The 26569-nt window shown below is 39.9% G+C and overlaps 1 protein-coding gene and 1 long non-coding RNA gene across 4 annotated transcripts in view; one reads left to right on the top strand and one right to left on the bottom strand.

The window, feature by feature from the left end:
* Positions 1-26569, top strand: part of kif9 (kinesin family member 9) — a 103194-nt gene that overhangs the window by 57310 nt on the left and 19315 nt on the right. For both annotated transcript variants that reach the window (XM_063057188.1, XM_063057198.1), the window contains 6 exons: positions 79-143; positions 4694-4771; positions 10593-10661; positions 11841-11945; positions 15948-16003; positions 16613-16703. In XM_063057188.1, the coding sequence (XP_062913258.1) occupies positions 79-143; positions 4694-4771; positions 10593-10661; positions 11841-11945; positions 15948-16003; positions 16613-16703 (464 nt within the window). The remainder of the gene's footprint in view (positions 1-78; positions 144-4693; positions 4772-10592; positions 10662-11840; positions 11946-15947; positions 16004-16612; positions 16704-26569) is intronic.
* The window catches only part of LOC134351125 (uncharacterized), a 35197-nt gene continuing 23460 nt past the window's right edge, over positions 14833-26569 (bottom strand). Inside the window, exon 4 of one of the 2 annotated variants that reach the window (XR_010019077.1) lies at positions 14833-15028. This is a non-coding gene — a long non-coding RNA (uncharacterized LOC134351125). Of the gene's footprint in view, positions 15029-21699; positions 22594-26569 lie in introns of those variants that run through there. The other variant, XR_010019079.1, reaches the window with a different exon arrangement.

Below are 26569 nucleotides of genomic sequence, written 5' to 3'. Positions count from 1 at the left end.
AATACAACAATTAATGTAAAACCTTCAACTTTTAGTTTGAGCCTGCAGTATTATAACAGTCACTTCTCAATATTCTAGGTGGAACCTGCAACACAATCTTGGTAGCAAATATCTATGGAGAGGCTGCTCAAATTGAGGAAACGGTAAGGACCTTATGGGAAAACGTAGATTTGTCATTGTTCCTTTGACTATGTTTTTCTTAAAGTCATTGTCAAAATGGGAGATCCATTATCTAATGGCCTTCTGTTTTTATGTCTTAGTGATATGATAAAAAGTCCTCAGGTTGAATCACTGCAATCCATGTACAATGGTGCTTCCACATTGCTGTCAGGTGGGAAATTCTAAGATTTTGACCTGCAAGTAAAGAAGTAACAACACACTAATTCACTCTGTCCATCTAAGCACTGTAAAATTTGAAGATATTGCCATGCAAGTATTGACAAATTGTCACAGATTAAATAGTTCACAATGTAACTAAATGTGGAACCTATGGATGTTTAAGATGGACAAATTGTCATTGAAACAGCCTGCTTTTCCTAGATATGTGTGAGAAGAGCATGTAACAATGTGGAAGGATGGCGGTCGATAAAAAGGAATCAACAGCAAAGAAAGTTGTCAAGAGCACACAAATGAATCACATAAGAGATGGATGAAGTGCAAAATTCCATCCACACCCCATCTGTTCCATCAAACATCTGTCATCTAACCTGCTGCAGATTGTTGTTCCTAACAGACATATCAGAACCTGGTGAACTGAAGTGGAAGTGAGGAGGGAGAGGGAGAGAGAATGAATGAGAATATGTATCTGTATAGCGAAATGAGTGATAGGTGTCACAGAAAATGTCATAGCGTAGTGGGGGAGAACAGCAATTACAGTTTAAGTACCTTTATTATATTGTTTTTTTCTAATCATTTTTTTAATTGCAAAATCAACAAATTACATTCAATATAATCAGTTGCCGATTACATTTTGACTGTTTAACCCAGCCACCCCCCCCAACCTTCATCACCATCCCCCCTCCACCCCTCATCCTCTTCCTCATCCCCACTCCCTCTACACCCCTCTCTCCCCATCTCTCACCCCTCCACCCCTCACTCCCCATCCCTCGCCCCTCCACCCCTCTCTCCCCCATCCCTCGCCCCTCCACCAACCAACTGAATAGTAGTGCATACACAGAGCATTCCTATTTTTTAACAGAAGATCTTTTGAGTTAGATATCAAATTTGTCCACATTAAGATTGCGTTTGGTCGTGCATCATTTACTCTTGCTGATGATAGTTCCAGGTAAGAAATGTCCAAAAAGCTCCGAAGTCAGTGAGTACTTGAAATATCATGGGGAGGTTTCCAACGCTGAACTACAATCTTCTTAGCTGCAGTCAGGCCTGCCAGCCAGACTTTGCATATTTTTTCCATAAGGGAAAGGTGGGAGTCATCATTTAGAAGATGTACAGCAAGGTCCATTGGTAATTGTACCCCCATTAGTTCTGTAAGAGTACCGATAACCTTCCCCCACAAACCAAAAACCCCTGGACATTCCCATACGACATGTATAAAAGAGCCCACAGTTCCATGGGGGCAAAATGAGCAATATGGGTCAGGAACCAGTCCCATTTGATGTCTAATTCTCGGTGTTAAATATGGTCTATGACAAAATTTCAAGTGTATATATTGATGATTGAATATGAGATTGTCTTCCCTGGTCCATCTGATCCAAGACTACTGATGTACAACATTACCTAACTATCTTTTACTGGAGTCCAATAACTACCTGCAGTACTTCTACAGTCTACAAAAATGTTTTGCAGCTATGCAGAGCAGCATGAGTTTTCTGCTTTCCTAAACCAAGGTGTTGAGACTGATTATAATGCCTTTCTTCCAATCCAACACAGTAGGAAATCAAGCATAGTTCATGCATCTTGGTGCTTCTATCAAACCATATTTCCACGAGAGGTTCTTCTAACTTTGTTTATATCAAATGATCAATTTGATATTATTTGTGTCTATAAGCCAACATGTATGTATTGCTTGGCTTTGATCCTGTGTGTTTTTCTGTCCACCGGCATGATTATGAACTTGTGTCTCTTAAATATTTTTAAACAGCCTGTTCACTGAGCAAAGTAGGATTCATCTCCAGATACCTAACAGTTCTTATTGTTACAAAATAAAAAGACTCTAAATGTCAGATGAGAATAGTCCAGGTCTGACAGTGGTGAGCTCAGACAATCTGCCTGAGATATCTATCTGGATCATGCAATAAATATGGCCACTGGGTAAAAAGAACCTATTGATGATTTCTTTACAGGAAAATTCAATTCAACAAGATCCCAAAATACTTTTGAAAGTGGAGAGAGAGATACAATTAGAGAACTAATTATTCATTTGTGACTCTTCATTCAGAGTTTTTAAAGAATCTGGGAATAAATAAAAACTGATGCTCCTGATGTGATTATGAATCTGTCACAATTCTCTTATTTTAAAGTCAGAATCAAGTAAATTTATTTTTAAAGTACTTATGAAACTCCATTGGTTTCCTTGGCTGCATAAAGTCTAGGAAATACATACTCCAATCCTGCCAGACCCATAGATTGAGACGACTGTCCCACCTCAAACCCCGGTTTGTGTGGATACTGTGTGATTTGCTACTCTGCTACGACTCAGTGCCAAGAAATAACAGACAGCACACTGCATATGCTTAAAGGAATTATATTTATGAATCTTAACTAAACGATTAGTCAAGAAAAGAAAGAAAAAACAAAAAGGGCCCATTATAATTAAACAGTCAAATGTGCACAAATTGGAGCTCTACTCTTCCAAAAGTCAAATTCACCAATCCTCAGTTGACTAAGGCACCTTGTTCCATCGAATCACGGTCCCCCACCGGGTCAAATCCTACAACCGGTTCTCTCCAGCGTCTTCCCTTTTCATCTCCACCGAACAAAGGACCCAGCTCACATTCCAAAGCACTTGTTATCTCTGACCATAACCCAAACATTGCTTCTACAGAAAGACCATTATGTTAACAGTGACCTTTCCCAGGGTGTTACCCGTATATGTTACCACAGATTACCTTGAGATTAATTTTCTTTCAGGCATTTACAGGAAAATACATTAGAATTTGTAAAAAAATTATACATAAACAAAGACTGCCAACCAATGTGCAAAAGAAGACAAATTGTGCAAATAAAATAATTACTGAGAACATGAGTTGCCCTTGAAAGTGAGTCATTAGGTTGTAGAATCAGTTCAGAGTTTTGGTCAGTGAAGTTGTCTATGCTGGCTCAGGTGCCTGATGGTTGTGAGGTAATGAATGTTCCTGCAGCTGGTGTTGGGACCTAAGCTCCTTTGTTTGTGGGTACCTCAGGCTGCCGAAGCGAAATGTTAATATCTGTAAATGCTCCAGCAAGATGATTAGCATAAGTCTTCAGTACCTGGCCTGGTATGCTGTCTAGGCCAGATGCTTTCCATGAATTCAGCCTCCTAAGGGTGCTCTTGGGTTGGTCTCAGAAACTGAAATCATTGGGTCATTGGGGGTTGTGGGGACCTTCATGTTCTGTTGGTCAGAGTGAGCATAAAAGGTATTGAGCTCATCTGGGAGTGAAACTTTGTTGTCATTTACATTGCATGGTTTTACTTTGTACCTGTCACAGCTGTCAAGCATCCTTCTGTTATCCAAGTTTAGTCTAAAAAAGAAACTTGCCTCACACAACTAGTGTGGCCTACGATCTAATATTATCACAACCAATTCTTGATTTCTTCTGTGGTAACCAGACAGTCTGTTCATTTGCATCAAACTACTGTAAGCAGTTGAAAGAGGCTTAGCATCACCTTCTTTGGGACTGGCACTAAAAATCAGTTCTGTCAATAATGCATATATCCCAAGAATGGCAAATCATCTTCACTATTGTTATATTTCCCATTCAGTGCAAATGGCACACAAATTGATTTAACACCAATGAAACTCCTCCTCCCTCTCCCTCAGGATGATGATAGTTCCTTTCAGTCAGTTAGTGGGGATACCCTACTCCTCAGAAAGGAAGAGCGTGTGCGTGAATGGATTTTAGGTGAGTAGGGGGTTTCACAGGTCCAGACCCACCCTCTCGACATCCCCCCCCCCACCGGATCCAGTGGCATGGTGGGGTCCAAGACGGCTGGGGGAAGTTCTGTTACAGTGAATGGTCAGACCAAGCCTCGATCCAAGGGATGCCCTTTCTGCACTTCATGGCATGTGTTTGCTAGCTAGCCATTGACTCTACGAGAGGGTTCATCCATCCTTTGACAGGTCTTGTTTTTTGTCCTGCCTGATAAGGAGGGTGGCTAGACACCCTGCAGGCACTCCTCGTGTAGTTCTTATGTAAATGCACTGCCTAGTTTAAAAGTAAGGCATAAATTTAGAAGGTGTCATTTTCCAACTCTAGTCTGAGCTGTGGCAGGATGATAGAAAGTGTATTGGTATGGAGAAAGGCTATTAGGAAAGCATTTGTTTTTAATCATTAGTCCAAATCTAGAACTTTAGTAAATATGGAGATCTGCTGAATACTACTTTTGACTTTGGAGCACAAGTGATCCAATAACTCTTCAACATACATTAAGCTCACACATTAATAATAATGACTACAGAAAGCAATTAAAAGGTATAAACCAAAATAAACATCTTCCTCCTTGGAGGCTGATAGTGTCATTCTTTTGTTTCAGTTATCTACACTCCGGTTTGCATCAAGAATGAAGTGTATACCAGCTGAACCAGTTGCTAATGTACATAGTGACCCTATGGTGAGTGTACAAATTATTGATTTTATTTCTTAATTCTTTCTAACACATATAAGTACTCGGACATCACAAATACAAATTGTTAGTATAATATTTCTGTAATCTCACTCCTACATTGATTGAGAGAATGACATCTTCTCTCTTCCTTTACAAAAAAAATTGCTGGAAACATTTAGCAAATCAGGCAGCATCTGTAGAGATAGGCAAGACTTCACATTTCAAATCTATGTCCTTGTTTAGAAACAAAAGAAGTTAGATTTTAATTTCTGTTTTTGAATTTTGGATTTTGGAGCTCTCATAGAAGAATACAGCACAGGAATAGGCTACTCAGCACACAATGTTCTGCTGAAACAGTTAAAAGCAAATCAAAAACACTAATCCCTCCTATCTACACCATTCCAAATATCCCTCCATCTTCCTTACACCCATGTGCCTATCCAAATGTATCTTAAAATCCCCTAATGTATTTGCCTCTACCACCAAACCAGGCAGTGCATTCCAGACATCCAGGTATCTCATTGAATATAAAACCAAAACTGATCGCAACCGTGGCAATCAAGACTGATCCAAGCCCAAGGACATGATTCCTTTGACAGTTGACCCAATCCAAACCCAACACGGAGCAACACTGTGACACATATAGTAAATCTTCTGCCTCACAACTCCAGTGACCCAAGTTCAATCATGACCTCGAGTGCCATATCTATGGAGTGGCACATTCTTTCCATGATCATGTGAGTTTCCTCAGAGTGCTCTGGTTTCATCCTGTACTCCAAAGGCATAGAAGTTAGTTGGCTAGTTGGCCACAGTAAAAATTTCCCTAATGAGTAGGTGAGTGGAAGAATCTGGACAATTTCCCTAATGAACAGGTGAGTGGAAGAATCTGATTGGTAAGTTGATGGAAAAGATCCTGAGAGGAAAGGATTATGAACATTTGGAGAGGCATAATATGATTAGGAATAGTCAGCATGGCTTTGTCAAAAGCAGGTCGTGCTGCCTTACAAGCCTGATTGAATTTTTTTCAGGATGTGACTAAACACGTTGATGAAGGTAGAGTAGTAGATGTAGTGTATATGGATTTCAGCAAGGCATTTGATAAGGTACCCCATGCAACGACTTATTGAGAAAGTAAGGGGACATGGAATCCAAGGGGACATTGCTTAGTGGATCCAGAATTGGCTTGCCCACAGAAGGCAAAGAGTGGTTGTAGATGGGTCATATTCAGCATGGAGGTCGGTGACCAGTGGTGTGCCTCAAGGATCTGTTCTGGGATCCCTTCTCTTCATGGTTTTTATAAATGACCTGGATGAGGAACTGGAGGGATGGGTTAGTAAATTTGCTGCAGACACAAAAGTTGGGGGTGTTGTGGATAGTGTGGAGAGCTGTCAGAGGTTACAGCAGGACATCGATAAGATGCAAAACTGGGCTGAGGAGTAGCAGGTGGAGTTCAACCCTGATAAGTGTGAAGTGGTTCATTTTAGTAGGTCAAATATGATGGCAGAATATAGTATTAATGGTAAGATTTTTGGCAGTATGGAGGATCAGAGGGATCTTGGGGTACGAGTTCATAGGACACTCAAAGCTGTTGCACAGGTTGACTGTATGGTCAACCTGTGGTCAAGAAGGCAGATGATGCACTGGCCTTCATCAACCGTGGGATTGAGTTTAAAAGCCAAGAGGTAATGTTACAGCTATACAGGACCCAGGTCAGACCCCTCTTGGAGTACTGTGCTCAGTTCTAGTCACATCACTACAAGAAGGATATGGAAACTATAGAAATGATGCAGAGGATATTTACAAGGATGTTGCCTGGATTGGGGAGCATGCCTTATGAGAATAGGTTGAGTGAACTCGGCCTTTTCTCCTTGGAGCAATGGAGAATGAGAGGTGACCTGATAGAGGTGTATAAGATGATGAGAGGCATTGATCATGTGGATAGTCAGAGGCTTTTTTCCAGGGCTCAAATGGCTAACATGAGAGGTCACAGTTTTAAGGTGCTTGGAAGTAGGTACAGAGGAGATGTCAGGTGTAGGTTTTTTACGCAGAGAGTGGTAAGTGCGTGGAATAGGCTGCCAGCAATGGTGGTGGAGGTGGATACGATAGGGTCTTTTAAGAGACTCCTGAATAGGTACATGGGGCTTAGAAAAATAGAGGGCTATATGTAACCCTGGGTAATTTCTAAAGTAAGTACATGTTCAGCACAGCCTTGTGGGCCGAGGAACCTGTATTGTGCTGTAGGTTTTCTATGTTCTATGTTTTAGATTAGATTAGATTCAACTTTATTGTCATTGTGCCGAGTACAGACACAAAGCCAATGAAATGCGGTTAGCATCTGACCAGAAATGCAAAGAATAGTGTTACTTACAAAATAACTGCAAATAAAAAGTAAGTGCTACAGCACACAAATATAAAAGTACTGAGACAGTACAATATGAGTGCAATACTGCTTAGCGCTGTGATGTGAGGTTCAGCAGGGTCACAGCCTCAGGAAAGAAGCTCTTCCTGTGCCTGCTGGTGCAGGAGCGGAGGCTCCTGTAGCGCCTACCAGATGGGAGGAGAGTAAAAAGTCCATGGTTAGGGTGAGATGCATCCTTGATAATGCTTTTCGCCCTGCCCAGGCAGCATTTATGGTAGATGTTCTCAATGGTGAGCAATTGGGTGCCGATAATCCGCTGGGCAGTTTTCACCACACGTTTAAGTGTTTTGTGGTCCAATACGGGACAATTGCCATACCACACTGAGATGCAATTGGTGAGTATGCTCTCAATGGTACAGCAGTAAAAGTCTGTCAGTATCCTGGGACAGAGGTGAGCTTTCTTGATGCTCTGCAGGAAATAAAGGTGCTGTTGCGCCTTTTTGATCAGGATGGAGGAGTTCAGGGACCAGGTGAGATCCTCGAAAATGAGACCACCAAGGAATTTGAAGCTTGATACACGCTCCACTACAGCTCTGTTGATGTAGATGGGGACGTGAGTGTGGCTCCTAACATGTCTGAAGTCCACAATGATCTCCTTGGTCTTCTGGGTGTTAAGGGCCAGGTTGTTGTCAGCACACCACGCAGCCGGGTGCTAGACCTTGTCCCTGTAGGTCATCTCGTCATCCCCTCCGATCAGGCCAACCATCATGGTGTCGTCTGCGAACTTGATTATGGAGTTAGAACCATGTACAGGAACGCAGTCACAGGTGAAAAGGGAGTACAGAAGAAGGCTCAGCACACAGCCTTGAGGCACGCCGGTATTCAGGGGGAGAGTGGAGGAGGAGAGGTTGTCTAACTTAACTGATTAGGGTCTTTTAGTTAGAAAGTCCAAGGTCCAATTGCAGAGGGATGAGCTGATACCAAGCAGGCGAAGTTTGGCGATCAGCTTGGAGGGGATCACAGTATTGAATGCCGAACTAAAGTCAATGTACAGCATTCTGACGTAAGAGTTGGGGCTGTCCAGGTGGGTCAGGGCAGAGTGAAGTGCCGTAGAGATGGTGTCCTCTGTTGACCTGTTGGTGCGATATGCAAGTTGATGGGGGTCCAAGGTAGAGGGCAGACAGAATTTCGGATGTGATAGAACTGGTCTCTCAAAGCACTTTGCAATGATGGGGGTGAGTGCAACTGGGTGGAAGTCATTCTGGCCCGTGGCAGTGGAATGCTTCGACACTGGCACAATGGTGGCGATCTTAAAGCTTATGGGGACAACTGCCTGGGCCAGGGACAGGTTAAAAGTGTCTGTGAAGACCCCGGCCAACTGCCCTGCACAGACGATGAGCACACGTAACTTGATAAATAAATAGGGAGAATAACATACAATGGGACTGGTATAGGATTAGTATAAATGGATGCTTGATGATCAGTTAAGACTCATGTTTGTAAGTCTGAGTTGACCATCAAGGTGATGTGTATCAGGTCCCATCAGGACAACTTATGTAGTCTGATTCTGAATAAAGTGTAAATGGGAAAGGGGTTGGCAGGGAATTGGTGGGCTGTCGGGCCTGCTTCTGTGTTGTAAAATTCTCTTCTTGAAAACTGAAACTTAGCGCATTTATTTATAAACAGCCCAGTTAACCTAAGCCGTAGAATTTAATATGTTATCCAACAGGCACTCAACATTTATCATTAGCTTTCATCACACTCTTACATCTTTTAGAAAGTTTCCAAGAACATTAGGTTGTTCATTTTTGAAAAACAGTCTCTATCATTAGCTTGGCAATTTATTCTTTTACCCATCACAAATAGTAGATGGATAAATGTGTCTATTTGTGATAATAATTGAAGGAAAATCATAGTTATGATCTAGAAATAGTTATCTGCTGTTTTTCAAGTAGTCTTACTGGAACTTTAGTCTACTATCAGGACCCAAGAATCAAAAGACCTTGTTTTATTATCTCATACAAAGTACAGAACCTGCTATTATAATGCATTTCTTAGAATGTGTAATGAAATTCCTGGTATGGAAGTTAGATTCCTGGTGCATCAATAGATGGTGGAAGGCTACTTTTTATAGGCTATTGTCCATGTGCATACCTGTATTTTTCAAGATAGGTTTTTTTGTCATAACATTTCAATTAAGTTCCACAATGTATTTGTGAGACAGAATGTGAGTGCTTTGTAAATTGGCTCCTCCAATGATCCTTCCGTATTTCTCCTGGTTCTCCTTGAAAGCCCCTAAAATCTGCAGATTATGCTCTTTACTTCTCTCTTCTAACTCCTTCTTTCATATATCTTTTGATTCACCTCCTACATCATGTTCCTCAAAACCACTCCAGTTCGCCAAACCCTCTTCTACCTTTCTTAAACCTTTTCTCACCTTGATCTGACTCCCTTCTGCTGCAAGAACCTAACTTTTTCAACTAGTTTTCTTATCTTTTCTGCGCATAATTTCTGTTACTCTCCCTATCTATGATCTCCTTAAGCTTTACCCACAATCTGCCACACTCCCTTATTCATGTTCCAAATCCATCTTCTGCTCCATGGTATTCTGACCCTCTCCTATAGTTTGATTTTTCTCTGGCCCAGTTCATCCAACCTCTGCCAATCTGCCAACCTCTCTTGCTTTATGCCTGCAATATTCTACCGCAAGCCTCCTTTGCTGCATCCAATCTATCAATTTCCCCATTCCATTCATGTCTTTACAATCCCTCCCCCTCATTCTGTCCTATAAAATGCCAATAACCCCAACCCTTTCACACTCCCCTACTATCTCCAAACTTCTAAAACCATTTTTTATTCCATGATATGTTCACATAACCTTTGCCCCTGGATCTTCTGACTACCCCCTATCCCTCACAATTTTGAATGTGCAGTATTCAGGACCAACTCCCACCTTTTTTCCATGTAAGTACCTCAGTTTCTTGTACAGCAACTCTTCTGTTTTTTTTTCTCTCTCTCAATTGCTTACAGGGGCATACACTGGCCTCTGTAATTATAGGGACTTTTCAAATGGCACTTTTTGTTGAATACTATTATACATTTGACATCACAGGCATGTATTTTTAATGTGCTAAGACACTGCAGCAAACAGTACAGTTCAAGTTACTGCTGCTCCAATGCACCACTGAATTTCTTGCCTGGTTAGTCTGACTGGCTGTTGGGTTGGAAACAGAATGAAAAAATACTTTGTCTTGGCACTAAATTTAGCAAGACTTCCACATGCTAAATTTTTAGCTATTCTTCGCATTCAACCTTGTCTTCAACTTTTCTATCCATAAGTATCTGGTCCCTTGTGAAAAATGAATGTGACACAAAAAGCAATTTTATCAATAAATGATAAAGAGAGAGCTAATGATCTTTAGAAAGTTAATATCCCATCCTTATTTAAGTTATGTTTCTTTATCCCAGAAACTAATTCAGAAACTTCAGCATGACATCCAGGTGCTTCAGGATGAGCTGGCTATGTATAATATACTGGTGAGATATTTCACATTACCTCCTTCAAATATTTGCATCATTTTTGATAGCATAAAAATTAGTTAAGAAACTGAAAGTATGATTAATTTTGAACATGATTGAAAGTATGATTTTTCAAGTTAATAATACCTGGCTGTAGAGTGCTTTCTATCTCAAACAGGAGAAAATCTGCTGGAAATCCAAACAATGCACACAAAATGCTGGAGGAACTCAGCAGGCCAGGCAGCATCTATGGAAAAGAGAACAGTTGACGTTTTGAGCCAAGACCTTTGACAGTACGGTCTGAAACCTCAACTGTACTCTTTTCCATAGATGCTGCCTGGCCTGCTGAGTTCCTCCAGAATTTGTATATAGTGCTTTCTATCTGTTTATTATGCTGTTCATAGGAACACAGACATCTGCAACTATGTGATATCATTTTGCATCAATATTTTCCAATCATTTCAGTGTTACGTTTGGATATTCAGTACTGATATTTCCATTTACTGCTTGAACACTTAAGTGATGCATTCATGTAAAATCCCTTTGAATAACTAGACGTGTACTTCTGAAATATTTTATTTTATTTAGAGATGCAGCAGGATAACATGCTGTTCTGGCCCATGTAGCTATTGAGTGATTTTCAAAATTCCTCAAGAAATTGTCTTGATTTTGTATGATATACTCAATCAATGTTCTCTAGATATTCTATTTTTCCAGCATTTATTGTAGATTTTACTTTGGAGAATAATTTTCTTTGGATGCCCAGTTATACATTTTTGTAATACACCTCTTGTTATAAAATAATGTACCTTTGTAAAGCTGTCTGGATATCTATAGATAATATTCCTGCAATTCTCTGTAGATATTGAGTAATATATTCTAGAAACTTTCTCTGAAAAGCAATGGATATATTAGCTTGACATCAGCTGCTTCCTCATTGTGATTATCTCTGAATGTCAAATTATACAGGTATATTGTGTGTATTCTGTTTGGGAATCTATGATACAGATATTCTTAGGAATTATTAAGTAATATATTCTTGAAATATACTGTATCTCTGAATATTGAATGATCTATTCTCACAATTAGCTCTGGCTACAGAATATTGCCATACCCTAGCCTTTTTTCTAGTTATTAAATTAAGTATTCATTTAATTCCTCAGATTGTCAAGTGATATCTTCTTCTTTCCTAAATAGGCTAACCGTCGACAAGTCAGCTATGAAACTTTAACTGTAAATCAGGTTCAAGACATCAAAACTCAAGTCTGTAGGTACTTAGATGGAACAATAGAAGAAATTAATGTGAGTGACTGAAAACTTATAAAAATTTTTACCTAGAAGATATGGCAGTACTGTTGAGGAGTCACAGATATGGCTACGACAAGCATTGATTCTCCATCACAAGCTCTGTTACAAATGAAATGCTTGCTTTCTGTAGTTAATTTACCCACTTAAATGATATACACTGGACTTTGTGTATTGCTGTTGCTTAAGGATAGCAGTCTTGTCTGTAAGTCAGACAATTGTGAATACAAGATCTGGGCTAACAATCAGGTATTATCAAAGATGGTGTTTTATTGATGAGAGATTAGATTGATATATTGGAAAGCAGAACAACAAAGGCTATTATCCTTACCTGAGCAGTATGTGTTAAAATCAAATCGATGAGATCAAAGAGTTGAATATATGGCTCAATGAGTAGTGTGAATGAATGGGTTTCGATTCATTATGGTAATGGCATCAGCACTGGAGAAAGATAAGTTTTTTCTCTGTTAGAACATTAGCCTGGTGAATTGAATAACAAGCGTTAATTAAAGCAAAGAGGAACTAGGAAAAATAGACCAGCCCTGGCTATCTTGAGAAGTGTGGGATGGTAAACACAGTAGTCCTGCATATGCTAGAAATCTTTGTGACACAAAAAATACTGGAGGAACTCAGCAAGTCAGGCAGCATCTATGGGAGGAATAAGCAGTTAACATTTTGGGTATTAGGTCAAAGGAAAAGGTATCTAATATTACCAGTATAACAATAAACCTGTGGATTGGGAACATTTCAGGATTCAGTGAAGGAGGGTCAAAAGTATTAATAAGTAAAGGAAAAGTTGAATACAGAAGTAATCAGTGAGAAACAGAAAGCAAATTCTAAAATCTTCAATAGATTTGTAAAACGTAAGTTAGCTAAAGTTTATGTGGACCCCTAACTTACTGAGGCTTAAAAAAGTTCTATCAGGGAAAAATAAAGTGGCAGAGAAGTCAAAGAAGCATTTCATGTCTACTTTTAGCAGTTCTTCTGTGTAGTCTTCTTCAGAGGAGATGGTAAAGGCCAACAGGATTAGAGTCAATGATGACTTGAAAATATTAGCGTGAGTTGAGAAAATAAAAGTATTGCTGAAATTAATGAGACTGAAAGCTGATAAATTCCTAGAATCCCATGATCACCATCCCAGGGTTCAGAAAGGAGTGCCTATAGTTGCCATTTTCCGAAACTCCATTGATTCTACATTTGTTTCCATAGATGGGGGAGGCGTGGTGGTGTGAGAGTTAGTTAGCAAGGATAGGTTCACTAAAAAAACTGAGAATTATAGACCAATTTGCTTGACACCAATGATAGAGAAAATGCTGGAATAATTTATGAAGGTAGTATTAACAGGGCATTGGAAAATATGGTAGCATAGTGGATGGCACAACACATTACAACAACCAAAGGTAAGTTTGGGAGTCGTTTCCTACCTGTTTGTAAGGAGTTTGTACATTCTGCCTGTGATCGCATGGGTTTCCTCCCATACTACAAAGACGTTTACTTAGGGTTAGTGAGTTGTGAGCATGCTATGCTGGCGTAGAAACATGACGACACTTGTGGGCTACTCAACACTATCATTGCTGATTTGACTTGACGTAAACAACACATTTCACTATATTTCAATGTATATGTGATAAATAAAGCTAATATTTTAAAAATAATATTTATTTAAAATAATGATAGAATTGGGTAGAGTAAGCATACATTTTGATAAAGGAAAACATGTTTGATAAATCTGCTAGAGTTTAGGGAGTTATAATGAATAGCATAGACAAGAGGTAATTTACTCTTTTGGGACCTTGTCAAATTGTATATTCAATGTATACAATATCCACTGACCTACACTGATATGAGACTTATAACAAAATGGAATGGAATTCAAAAATTCCATTCAAAGCACTCAACTTTCTCTCCCATTATCGATTTGCATCCTCACACCTGTGTTCTCAGTACACAAACTGTTGTTTTCTCTTTTTATTTTAATTCTGCCCCTCCACGAGAGGATATAAAATGGTCATCTGAGTACCAATATGTCCATCATTCAACGGTAACTTAACCATGACAGTAATAACTTGCTTGTATTTCTGTTCCGTCGTAATATTTGTACATAATAGGAGCATAGGAAAATGAAGGCTAAATCTTTGTAGTTATACCAACCTATGTTGAGGAAAATCCATGTTGTCTAATTTTTATTGTTCAGTTGAATCACATAAATTTGCGCCATTTTTCCTAGTTGTCCATTCTTGGTTGTGAGGGTTTCAACTCACCTTTTGAGTTGATTATTAATAAGTAGGAAGATGAGAATTGATGGGAGACCAATAAGAAAATACTCATTTAGTTACTGCCTAATTTATATGGTTATGTTATGTTGGTTTGAGAGTCACCATTATTTTTGCATCTCTCTCTACATGAAAATACTTTACTTAGGCATCACTGTGAACAACTGATGTCACGTTCTGGGTTTCATCTTTATCACCTTCTCAGAATCAATCCTAAATGATCATTCTGGTGCCATCTTCATTCTGCGGCCCTAATATTTGCTGCTGATACTGTCCAGAATGGAGAACACTACACTCATTCTTCAGAATCTTGAACATTGGCTGAAGGGTGTATCCAAATCTATATAGACATCCAAAGTACATCTTCAGCATGCCATTCAGTTCATCAGTAATATCTAGTCGTCATAAAATTTTTGTTTGCTCCTGAAGTGTGGCAACACTTACAGGCTGGCCCCTACCATATCCTTGGATTTGTTGGTTGCGAATACAAACAATGCATTTCACTGTATGTTTCGATGTGCATGTGATAAATAAATCTAAGTCTGAAACTGAATCTGTACAATTTTTGTATTTTATTGATTTGTCATCTTACACGTGTTGTTTGTAATGTTTGAAGGACTATCTATATTTTCCTTACAACCACAACTTAAACATTTTTGAAGGTTCATGCAGATTCGAGAGGTTTGATAATGAAAGGACATTGTCATTGCACTTGCAGTGCATTTGGAACGCACACACATTTTTTTGAGGTTGCTCAGTGGAAGAATCACTGATGATGTGCCCGAGCTTAGCATCATGCAGATGTTTCTGTAAGAAATAACACTTTGTTGATCTTTTGAATCCTGGTTGATCTGTAGCACTGATGCTATGTATGTACCGCAGTATAGCAATGTGATACATCATCCCCTCCCATCCCAAACACTTAACTGACCAGGGATACAAGCCCCCTTACATTTCATTCCACCTCATGCAGCACATTCAAATTTGAAAAATTGTCTACCAAAACTAGTAATTATGCCTGCCTTTAACTGGGAGATCCTAGATATGTGTCTGGCAGAAATCTGGAAATGATTTAGCCACAAATGAACTAAGGGCATTTCTTAATTTCATCATCATAGTTAATGTGAGAACAGGTCTTCCTGGAGGTTTTAATGTCTGCTACAATCTGGCAAGTACGTTCTCAGCCATTAGGAATATTGCTGTCTTGAATTATCAAGTAAGCTAAGCATGGAGGGTATTTTACATATTCAACTCACTTGATGTGTTACTCCTGTCCACCTAAACTGGTCTGAACTAGGCCAGTCTCCTTTGAGTACAATAATATATCTCATCAGCTTGTTCTTTAATCCATGTTTAGTTGAAAACAAGATGACATGTACTGCCAGAACTTATGATCCAGTATTTTCAATTTCAAAACTAATATTGAGCCATCTTGTAACATAACGAAAAATTGGGTAGTAAACTGCTCTTAAGAATTGCTGAGAGTACTGTATTGGCCATTAATGCTGAAGCTGAGAAGATGCCACAATTTTCCAATAAGAATCTGACTATATAGGTAAGGACATATAATAGATCCATGAAAGCAGTTCAAAAAATCTGAATTTAGTTTCTTTAAGAAAAAAATCTGTCACAGAGATTGAAGTTATAACCTTAAAGAGAAAATGGAATAATTGTTTATGCTGATTATGCCAACACTGACATTATAATTCTTTCTCTAAAACAAAAGATTACAAATGTCAGGCAACTCCGTGAGTCCTTTGCGCAATTCAAGATTATTTTGCAGTAAGTATTGATGTATATTCTTATCTTAAATAATTACATGCTCATTAAGTTGTGATGATTCCCTACATATAAAACAGTCCTAGGGAAGCGACAGTGGAAAAGTTCCACTAAATTAACACCGTCCTAATAAAGGTGGAGGGTATCTACAACACAGTGAAGCTGTCTCCATCCTACTCCATAAAATACTGTACATGCAGACAAGTTGCATTGCGGTTAGGTAACAGAACAAAGCTCTCTATGCTCTTGTATAAATGTTCCTAAATCAGTTACAGAGTGCTCAGATATATAACAAATTTTCCTCCACACTACCTGAAAAAAAAATCATTTTCTCTGCAGGTGCACCAAAGATACAATGTAAAGTCAAACTCCCTCTGCACTGACCCACCAAATGTATTTATTTTTGTGCCTGTTCTAATCTATCCCAACCCCCAACCTTCTCACCTCTTCCTCCCAGACCTCAGCCTTACTGCTGTCTACATCCCTATTGATTTTTACAGTTCAGATAAGGAAAAGGTAGCAAAAGAAGCTGCATGAATAAATATTAGACTGTGAGCCTTTTCCATAATTCAGTTCGTTTTCAAAAACAACCTTTCCCTTTATTATCCCAAGGCAACAGGAACAGGACATTGAGGCTGCATTGCGGAGGAAGTACATCCTCATTGATAAAACTAATAAAGCTTCAGGCCTTGCACAAGATCTGGTGAGTGTCTGAAATGCTAAGAAATATTGTTCTTCAGAACTGGATTATTATGGGGACTTTGATACATGTGCACAAATATATAGTGAGGGAGGGTGTATGTGGCACTTAGGAATAATTTAGAAAAAGAAAAAAGATGCATTATTTTATGGATGGCTGGATCTTTGCTTGTGAAGATCAGGAGGGAACTCCATCGCTGTAGGACTTTTCTTCCCGCCTGTGCTACGTAGGTTTATAGTGACGATCGGTGTGCACAAACTGATTCCATTCTTTAGGTCGGGGGACGTTCCACAATTGCACAGCAAGTTGCAATTACTGCAGAGACTACTAGGCTGTCGGTTAAGTATCAAAGTCTTCCTTCTCCTAGACCAGGGTTTCTCAACTGGGGTTCTGCAGAACCCTAGGTTTCCACGAGAGATCATGATTAAAAAGAAAAACATTGTTTTTTGAACTTTGTGCGATGCTAGCACTTGCAGTGGTAGGCAGTGACCGAGCAGCCCCGTTTTGCAATCTTGTTAGAGGTCTCTCAGCCAGTCTGGCAGTGTGCAGTGGGACCATGTTTATTTGGTTGAGTCCATTCTCAGTTTTTGATGCAAGATAGGGGAAACCGTTGATAATTGGTGAGTGTTGTATTGCACGGAGAGGAGGATGGTAGGCAGTTGAGCGCGAAGTGCATTTTCTGAGCATTGAATGGACTCGCCCAACTTGGATGTGACATTAGCTTCTCCTTCCCGAATTAACTCCCCCAATTTCCCCTGACGTGCCGCCAACTGACTTGTCCAGCAAAAAACAAGCACAGGCTTCACATGCTGGTCTATATTTGAGCCTGATCATGTCACTTAGTAACGAACTGTTTTTTCAAAGTCTTGTATAAAGTTGTGTCTTAGGCTAAATTTTTATTCATATTGCTTTGACTTACAGTTTTATTAACTTTACTATTCAAATTTTCAATAAATTTTCATATTGTAAATAGCATCAATTAAAATCAATTTATAACCATTATTTAATTTATGACCCTACCTTTAGAAAAAATAAATCCCATTTTGGTTTAAGCTAGTTATTTAACAGAAATTTATTATGTTTGACTTATGAGTTTTTAAAATTTATGAAAGGGAAAGAAAGAGATTAATTTCAAGAAAGGTAAGCTAAGCTTAACTGCCTGTTTTTTTTCAAGAAAGTTTGGCTAAAAATACTAACATACAGTGAGCTGCAGATATAATAATTTTTACACAGGGGTCCCCTGAGACCTGAAAATTATTTCAAGGGTTCCTCCAAGGCAAAGTGGTTGAGAAAGACCATGATGGCAAGTAAATGGTTGAAAATGTAGCTGGTTGAGGGATATGGGTGGATGGGTGTTTGGTAGGGCACTATAGATTTGCATCAGTTGTTTTGTCATCATGGTCTGCCAACAGCAACAGCATGTTAAAGTCACCTATTGATTCCAATGCTGTCCTCTCCAAGGGGTCTTTTACAGATTGACTGAAGATTCAGTGTTTGTGTCACTATCTACATAAACAATTTTGATTTCGGGTTTTGGAAATATAATTTGAACACTTGCGAACATAAATTGGGAGGTAGCTTATATAGAGAGGAGCTACAATTTAATATAAGAAGGCGTGCAAAAATAGAAGAGCATGCAATATAGTTAAATGGCACATTTGAACTTCAGTCCATTGCGAAGGGTATTGTTATACATTTACGAAAAGAGAAATGTGCCATATGTTGCTTAGTTGGCTCGGGAAATAGAGGGACCTGAGAATACATATTTAACAGTCACTTAAAGTAATGGGTATGAGTAAATCTGTAAAAAGAAAACAAAACAGATTCAATCCAATCTGATTATATTTGAATAGTAGATATGATCTATTAAATTTGTGTGGGATTGCCACCATCTGGGTCATGCTGCCTTCTTGCTGTTGTCATCAGGTGGAGAAGCCTGGAGTGTACCACACCACCAGTTTCAAGAATAGCTACTTTCCTATAATCATCAGGTTCTTGAACTGACCTTCATAACTCTCCAACCTCAACAAGACACTACCGACCGCCTTTTATAATATCATAAATTGTCTCTGATAAGAATTTTGTACAAAAAATCCTATCTGGAAGTCTTTGCCTTGTGTAATTTACATATAATTTATATTCTGTGAGTCGCCTTGATACCACAACAAGCAAGTTTTTCAGTGTAGCTGTAGCTGACTGTATTTATGCACAGGGCATTAAACTTGACTTGAACCTTGTTCAACCACATCCACAGAGTGCTGCAAACATTTCTGATATCCATACTACAAGAAAAAAACAGCACTTGTAAAGTGACATAAAGTTTTACTGGGATGATGACAGAACTAGGAGGTTATATCTACCATAAAATATCAACTAAACTGGAACACTTTTCCCCCAAAAAAAAATCCCACAGGGTAACTCTACTGCCCTTGCAGTGTGTTATGTACAAAGCTAGCCAGGGAATTAAACACCTTCTGAAAAAAATCACCCAAGCCGGAAGATTTCCTCAGGATTTTTAATGAGAAAACTTTGTGAAACTGCTGAGTGGATAGAGATAGATGTCTTTCTCCAGTGCGTGCTTCAAATTGAAATCCGAATTAACACTCGCAGGAAATGATGTTAAAAAAACCATCTTGCAAACAGGAAGTGATCTTTGTAAAAGACAAACTGCATACAAAATGAACAGCGCCTATAGAGGCAGAACACTCCCTGCCTGATATCCACAATGTCAAAGTTAACTACAGAAACTAAAAGTCAAATGATCATTTCATTACATCTGGCAAAAGAATGGACAGTCTCACAGACTAGTCTTGAAGCACTCTTACTGGACAGTCTAACTGCTTCCACTTCAAGAATGTCATCCCTAATGATATACTTTCTCATGGTAATGTCTGATGAGCAGACTGTTGACAGGGTTAACGAATGGGTGAGATCCCTCTGAAGTGAGTTGTGCCTTCTTAATACGTCCTCCAACTTGCTGTATCTCCTCAAAGTCAACAGAGTTCATGAAGGTAATTTTGGATAGGAAGAGGTTCCTGCGTCCTGATGCACTGCACGTACGCTGAATTCACCCGTGTTTAAACAAGAAGGATTCTAACCTTTTCCCAATTCAGTTGCTCTGCGCTGAGGGGTTGCTTACAGATATACCAACCACAGCAGAGGCTGTCTTTGGCTACTCCTATAATCTTCACTTTCATATTGATACTACTCCCACAGGGTCTGAAATGCTTTGGGTGCCCATTTTTCAGGACATTAGTCTTAAATGCAATGACAGTGGGCTGATGAGCACCATCAAGGCATACTTCCCCCATTCTGACCCAACCCAGGTCCAGTCATTAGGCATAAGGTGCACCATGACAAGCATTGCGCTCTTCACGTACCTTATGTGCACTGATGGTGCCTTTGTCAAGCAAAAGGAGAATCTCAGCAGAAGTGTTGAATGGGAGGATCTTGTCAGCTATGTCCTTAAGATGTTAACAGCTGTGTGCCACTTCAGGAGTTGGGATTTCATCCCAGTTATTGGGAATATGGTCACAGTCAATGAGAGTTGGCGAGGTAAGCAGACCTCCCCTCCTATTGCCTTCATGACAAATCCACCAGCTCTGCTTCCGGTAACTTCTGATATTCCAGAACACCTCTTTAGTACTTCTGATATTCCAGAACACCTCTTTAGTGTGCAGAGAGATAGTCACATCTGGATGCTCAGCTGGATCCCCACCGTGCTCTGCTGTAGGTGAGCTAGAACCAGTAGCCCAAGGTGCTGGCTCTGAATTTACAGCTGTATCTGGGTCTAATTCTACCAATATGTCAATAGGTTCTTGACTCAGTTTCTGGAGACCATATGTCCATCTGTGTTCTGCAATATATTGTCACAAACAAGAGAAAATCTGCAGATGTTGGAAATGCAAGCAACACATAGATAATGCTGCAGGAACTCAGTAGGCCAGGCAGCATCTATGGAAAAAAGTACAGTCAACGTTTCAGGTCAAGACCTTTCAGCAGGAGGGTATATTGTATCATATTATTACTGCTCATCTAGTTCTCCTTGCTACCCTCCCCAGATTCTCCACCACTCTCCAGATGACTCTCTTGGAGTCCACTTTTAGACTGACTCTACACCAGGGTTTCTCTGGTCAGTCTCAGCATCTTACTCAAACTATTGTCCAATGGTGATTTATCACCACAGCTTGGTGCAGCTATTGAAGGCTGTTCAGTTGGTTCTGCTGAAAGGTGAGCCACTGATGCACTTGGGGCACTGTTGAGTCCTTGTGTGCTCTTATCAAGTGGTGAACCCCACTGTGTTCCCAAGTTGGGTGATTTGGGGAACTTTTCAACTTGTACCTAAATGAGGGTTCATCTTTCTTTGAGCTTGAATTTGAAGCAGAGGATGCAAGTTCAGACTTCCGGTCAAGATGGCTCCTGTGTACAATGCTCCTTCAGTCACCATCTTCTGGATAGATCATGAAACCATATATTTCATTTCTTTTATGTCCTTTACATTTGTTTTTTGTCTTGCATGTGATTCTGGAACTGTTAAAGCCTGTGATTTGCTGTTTGGAGAGGATTCCAGGTGACTGAAGCAGTGTGCACAAACCTCATGGCGGGCAGGCTGCAGGATGGTGCGTGAGCTGATGTTCGACCCCATTTCGCCGATTAAAGTGACAAGGGAGATTGAAGCATTGAGCCAGATGCGGAAGTTTATAGATTGTTTGGGTGCTTCGACATTCTGCAGTCTCCAAGAGAATTCCAGGAGACAGGCAACGTACATGAACATCATGGTGGGCATTCTGTGGGACAGGGCACAATCCAATGTTGACTCCATTTCACTGATTAAAGGCTCTGCTATGCACTAAGTAAAGCAACGAGGGAGATAGGAGCATCGAGACGAGTCCGGAGGGTGCCTACTTTTTGATTGCTCTGCTACACAACTGGAGCGGGGAGAACCTGTTGCTCTGCCCAGAGAGCGTTGCCCAGGTTTTCTGTGTTTTGGATGTGGACTTGGACCATAGATTTTTGAAAAGTCTTATTGTTTTTTATATTATGTGTTTTTCACCCAGTCTTCCTCGTTTTTTTTGTGTGGGTGGGGGTTGATTTACCCGTTCCATTTTTGTTCTTTTTTTGTGTGTGAGGAGGAATTTGGGGTTTGACATGCCTGTTCCTTTTTTGTTCTTTTGTGAGGGGAGGGGGTGGATTTGGGAGTTGATGACCGTGCTGCCTTTCTTTTCTTTCTTGGTTTCATGGCTACCCAGAGAAGAAGAATTTCAGGTTTGTATACTTTAATAATATATGAACCTTTGAGTATTGGGTAAAAATTTGGTGTGAAGTATGGCAGAAAGCTGGTTCCTATCTTTGTCTGCTGGTTTGATTTCATCACATGTTGAACAATCACGTCATATTAGAGGACTTGCACCAATGGATGGTTCTTCAGTCACCTTCCTAGAGAAATGACCATCACTGTCTTAAGTCAGTGCTGCTTCATACACCTTTGCCTCTGCTAAAGCAGCCACAACTTCATAGTCCTCCTTGAGCGCACTCGATGTAGCTTCTACACCAGCTTTCTCCATGTTTGTGTGTACATTCTCCATGTTTACATGAGTTTTTTCAATTAGCATTTCAGTTTCATGTTGACCATACCCTGCTCTCATTCTTGCCACCTCGGCTCTGGCATGGGCTCATGCTGCAACTATGCTAAGCATGGTTTTGCTTGAGCATCACAAAGATGTGATTGATGTGCCATATTCTGACCTAACTTCCAGGGCTCAGCAATCTATGTTACTGGGGTTGGCTGCTGACATTCAAACGTATGGCATTCAGACGTGAGTTAAACACCTTCTCAAAAATCACCCGATCCAGAAGCTTTCTTCAGGGTTTATAATGAGAAAACTTTGTGAAACTACAGAAAGTTAAGTAAAACATGCATTAGATTCCACATAGAATCATCCCCCCCCCGAATATCCTAATATTATTGATTATTCTTATGATCATTGTTAAACAAGATAACATACACATGCAACAAGAACATAAGGCATTTTTTTTTTATCAAGGTCTAATTTAGAGGCCACAAATATTAGATGATCACTAATGATCATGAACTTCAGACGCAGATGGTTCATGAAACTACTTCTTTCACTTCGTTTACTATGACTACATTTTGGTGGTGTGTTTTCGGGCCGATTGAACGAACTGACGTTTTGCTGTCTCTGAGGGAGTTCAGCAAGGTTTCAAACAAAGCATGCTGCCTAGAAGCCAAGAAGCCTGGAGACAGGGTGCGAACCCATGATCGACGCCTTTTCTCACCAATCCCGCCAATTAAATCGTTGAGGAAGATTGAAGTCAATGAGGATGAGAGTGAAAGGTGGGCGAAGGTTCATTGCCATCTACTTGGGTGTGAACATTGTCTCTTTCCATCTCGCTCACTGCTCCCGGAGGAAGGTGCCTTCGTACGAGTGGTCTCTCTCTATCTCTCTCTCGCTTGATGGTTCCGGAGTCCATGGGCCTTGGGCAAGGTTTTATTGATGCAATTTGTAGATTGGTTTCTATAGTTCTCATTATGTGTTTCTGGTTTCCGGATGCCCCGTTCTTGTTGCTGTTTTGTGTGATTTGATCAGGGCAGACTAGTGCTGCAGCCTGCAGATATAACAGTATACAGTGGTGTTGGATTGAACTGAACAGAGCTGAACAGAATATGCTTGGACTTTTTCGATGTCATTGTGATTTGTATTCTGTGTTTTTCACCAATTTTTTTTACGGGATGCGTGATTTTTTTTGCACATGGGGGTTTGATGTTTTTCTTTAAATAGGTTCTATGGTTTTCTTTGTTTCATGGCTGTCTGTGGGAAGACGAATCTCAGGATTGTATACTGCATACACTTTGATAATAAATGTACTTTGAATCTTTGAATAAAATTCAGAGAAGCCATTCCCAGGCAATGGACACAAATGTGGACCTCACAATCACAAATACTAAGCATTGGGACTGAATAGCATAATTACATAAGGAAAAACTCAAAACACACAGGGACATTGGATTAGAAAGGTATGTATTAAGATTATATGAAGAAGGATGGAAGTGTATGCACCTTGTAAGCCAATTGGGTAGTATGTTCTGTTTTTCCTGTGTAAGTATTATTTCAATTTTGTATACTGTTATAGTCCTCCATCTGTTCTGGCTCTGTACATCAAAATTCTCCACTCATTCCTCTTCCCAAGCGTAGCCTCTTAAGTGCAAATGGAAAATTAGATACAGATCTTGTATCCTTTCAATATCGAACCTTCTTTTGAATTGTAGAGAGGAAGTGCAAAGAGCTCAGAGGAAAAGGAATAAAGGTGGATAGTGGAAGCAGTGAGGAATGAGAATCAGATGTTCATAGAATCACAAATTATGCAGGGAAGCTAGTTAATCTATCAAGTCTTTTTGGAAGCAATCTGAATAATTCCACTTCTTTGCACTCACTTGTGGTTCTGCAAGTTCTTTTCTTTCAGGTGACTATGAGGCACACTTTTGGTAATTGGTTTATTCTTGTCACATGTATCAAGATACATTGAAAACCTATGCTTGCCTGCCATTCATCAGAATCAGAACCAGGTTTATTATCACTGGCATGTGATGTGAAATTTGTTAACTTAGCAGCAGCAGTTCAATACAATACATAATCTAGCAGAGAGAGAGAGAGAGAGAAAAATAAATAAAATAAAACATAATAAATAAACAAGTAAATCAATTACGTATATTGAATAGATTATTTTTTTTAAATATGCAAAAACAGAAATACTGTATATTTTTTAAAAAAGTGAGGTAGTGTCCAAAGCTTCAAAGTCCATTTAAGAATCGGATGGCAGCGGGAAAGAAGCTGTTCCTAAATCCCTGAGTGTGTGCCTTCAGGCTTCTGTATCTCCTACCTGATGGTAACAGTGAGAAAAGGGCATGCCCTGGGTGCTGGAGGTCTTTAATAATGGACGCTGCCTTTCTGAGACACTGCCTCCTAAATATGTCCTGGATACTTTGTAAGCTGGTACCCAAGATGGAGCTGACTAGATTTACAACCTTCTGCAGCTTCTTTCAGTAGGTTCGGTAGACTTCATCTGGGGTAAAGATGAACTCTTAACCTCTCATGGTCATTGCACTTCATTTATCTACCTACACTGCACTTTCACTGTAACTGTAACACTCTATTCTGCATTCTTTTATAGTTTTTCCTTTTATACTACCTTGAAATATATACTATAAATACGTCAAGGTAGTATAAAAGGAAAAACTATAAAAGAATGCGGAATAGAGTGTTACAGTTATAGTGAAAGTGCAGTGCAGATAGATAAATGAAGTGCAATGACCATGAGAGGTTAAGAGTTCATCTTTACCCCAGATGAAGTCTATGTTCAAGAATTTTATAACAGCAGGATAGAAGCTGTTCAGCTGTTCTTGCGCTTGATGAGACATGTTCTCGAGTTTTGGTCTGCCCAATGGACGGGGAAGAAGAAAGATTGTTCAGTTCAGGCGAGGTCTGTGTTTGTGTTGGCTGCTTTCCTGAGGCATCGCGAAGTATAGACAGATTCCAGCCATGGAGGGGAGGCTGCTAGTCGTGATAGACTAGGCTGGGTTCACAACTCTGCAATTTTTATACACAGTCTTGGGCAGAGCAGTTCCCATTCCAAGCTGTGGTACATTCAGATAGGATACTTTCTGTGGCGCATCTATAAAAGTTGATGAGGGTCTTAAGGAACAAGCCAAATTTCCTTAGCTTTCTGAGGAAGTAGAGTGCCTGTATGCTTTCTTGGTCATATTAAATGTTTGGCTGGACCAGGATGTTATTGGTGATATTTATACTGAGGAACTTGAAACTCTCAATCATCTCCATCTCAGCACATGTGCTCCAACCCAGCTTCCTAAAGTCAATGACCAGCTCTTTCGTTTTGCTGACATTGAGGGAAACCACTTCGCCAAGCACCATTTTGGTATATATATCCGGTAGCCACCCATTTCAATTTTACTTTCGATTCCCATTCCAACATGTCAGTCCATGGCCTCCTCTACTGTCATGATGAGGCCACACTCAGGTTGGAGGAGCAACACCTTGTATTCCATCTGGGTAGCCCTCATCCTGATGGTATGAACATCAATTTCTCCAACTTTTGGTAATTGCCCCCCTCCCCCCTTCACGATTCCCCATTCCTGTTTCCCTCTCTCACCTTATCTCCTCAGCTGCCCGTCAACTCTCTGTGATGCTGCTCCTCCTTCTCTTTCTTCCACGGTCTTCTATCTTCTCCCATCAGATTTCCCCCTTCTCCAGCAGCCTTTTATCACTTTCACCAAGCAACTTCCCAGCTCTTTACTACACCCCTCCCGCCTCTCAGTTTTACCTGTCACCTACCGCCTTGTATTAATTCCTCCCACCCTCCCAACTTTGACTTCTCTTTCTTTCCAGTCCTGGTGAAAGGTCTCGGCCCAAAACATCAACTGTTTACTCTTTTCTACAGATGCTGTCTGGCCTGCTGAGTTCCTCCAGCATTTTGTTTGTGTTGAGAGAAAGACTGCTGGCTTGACACTAGGTTCTCTATCTCCTTTCTGTACTTTGTTTCATCATTGTCTAAGATCCAACCTGTGAAATTTACAATTGAAGAATCTTCATGTGTACCCCTGGAAGTGCTTTCCAGACCCTAACCAGTCACTGTATAAATACTTTTTTCACCATGTCTGTTTCTGGTTCTTTTGCCAATAACCTTCATTTTATGCCAATAAGCTCTTTATGCCTTTCATGTTTTTTTTTGGGTAACATCTTGGTCGGAGTCATTTTGCATCATTTTGAAAAGGTATCATAAAAGCATTTAAGAATTAAGACTGGTCATGATGAAGGAAGTGAAACTTATCTTTC

This window comes from Mobula hypostoma, chromosome 1 (genome assembly GCF_963921235.1).
Source record: "Mobula hypostoma chromosome 1, sMobHyp1.1, whole genome shotgun sequence".
NCBI lineage: Eukaryota > Metazoa > Chordata > Chondrichthyes > Myliobatiformes > Myliobatidae > Mobula > Mobula hypostoma.
Note: the sequence above shows the minus strand (reverse complement) of the source record. Positions and strands in the feature narration are given on the sequence as shown.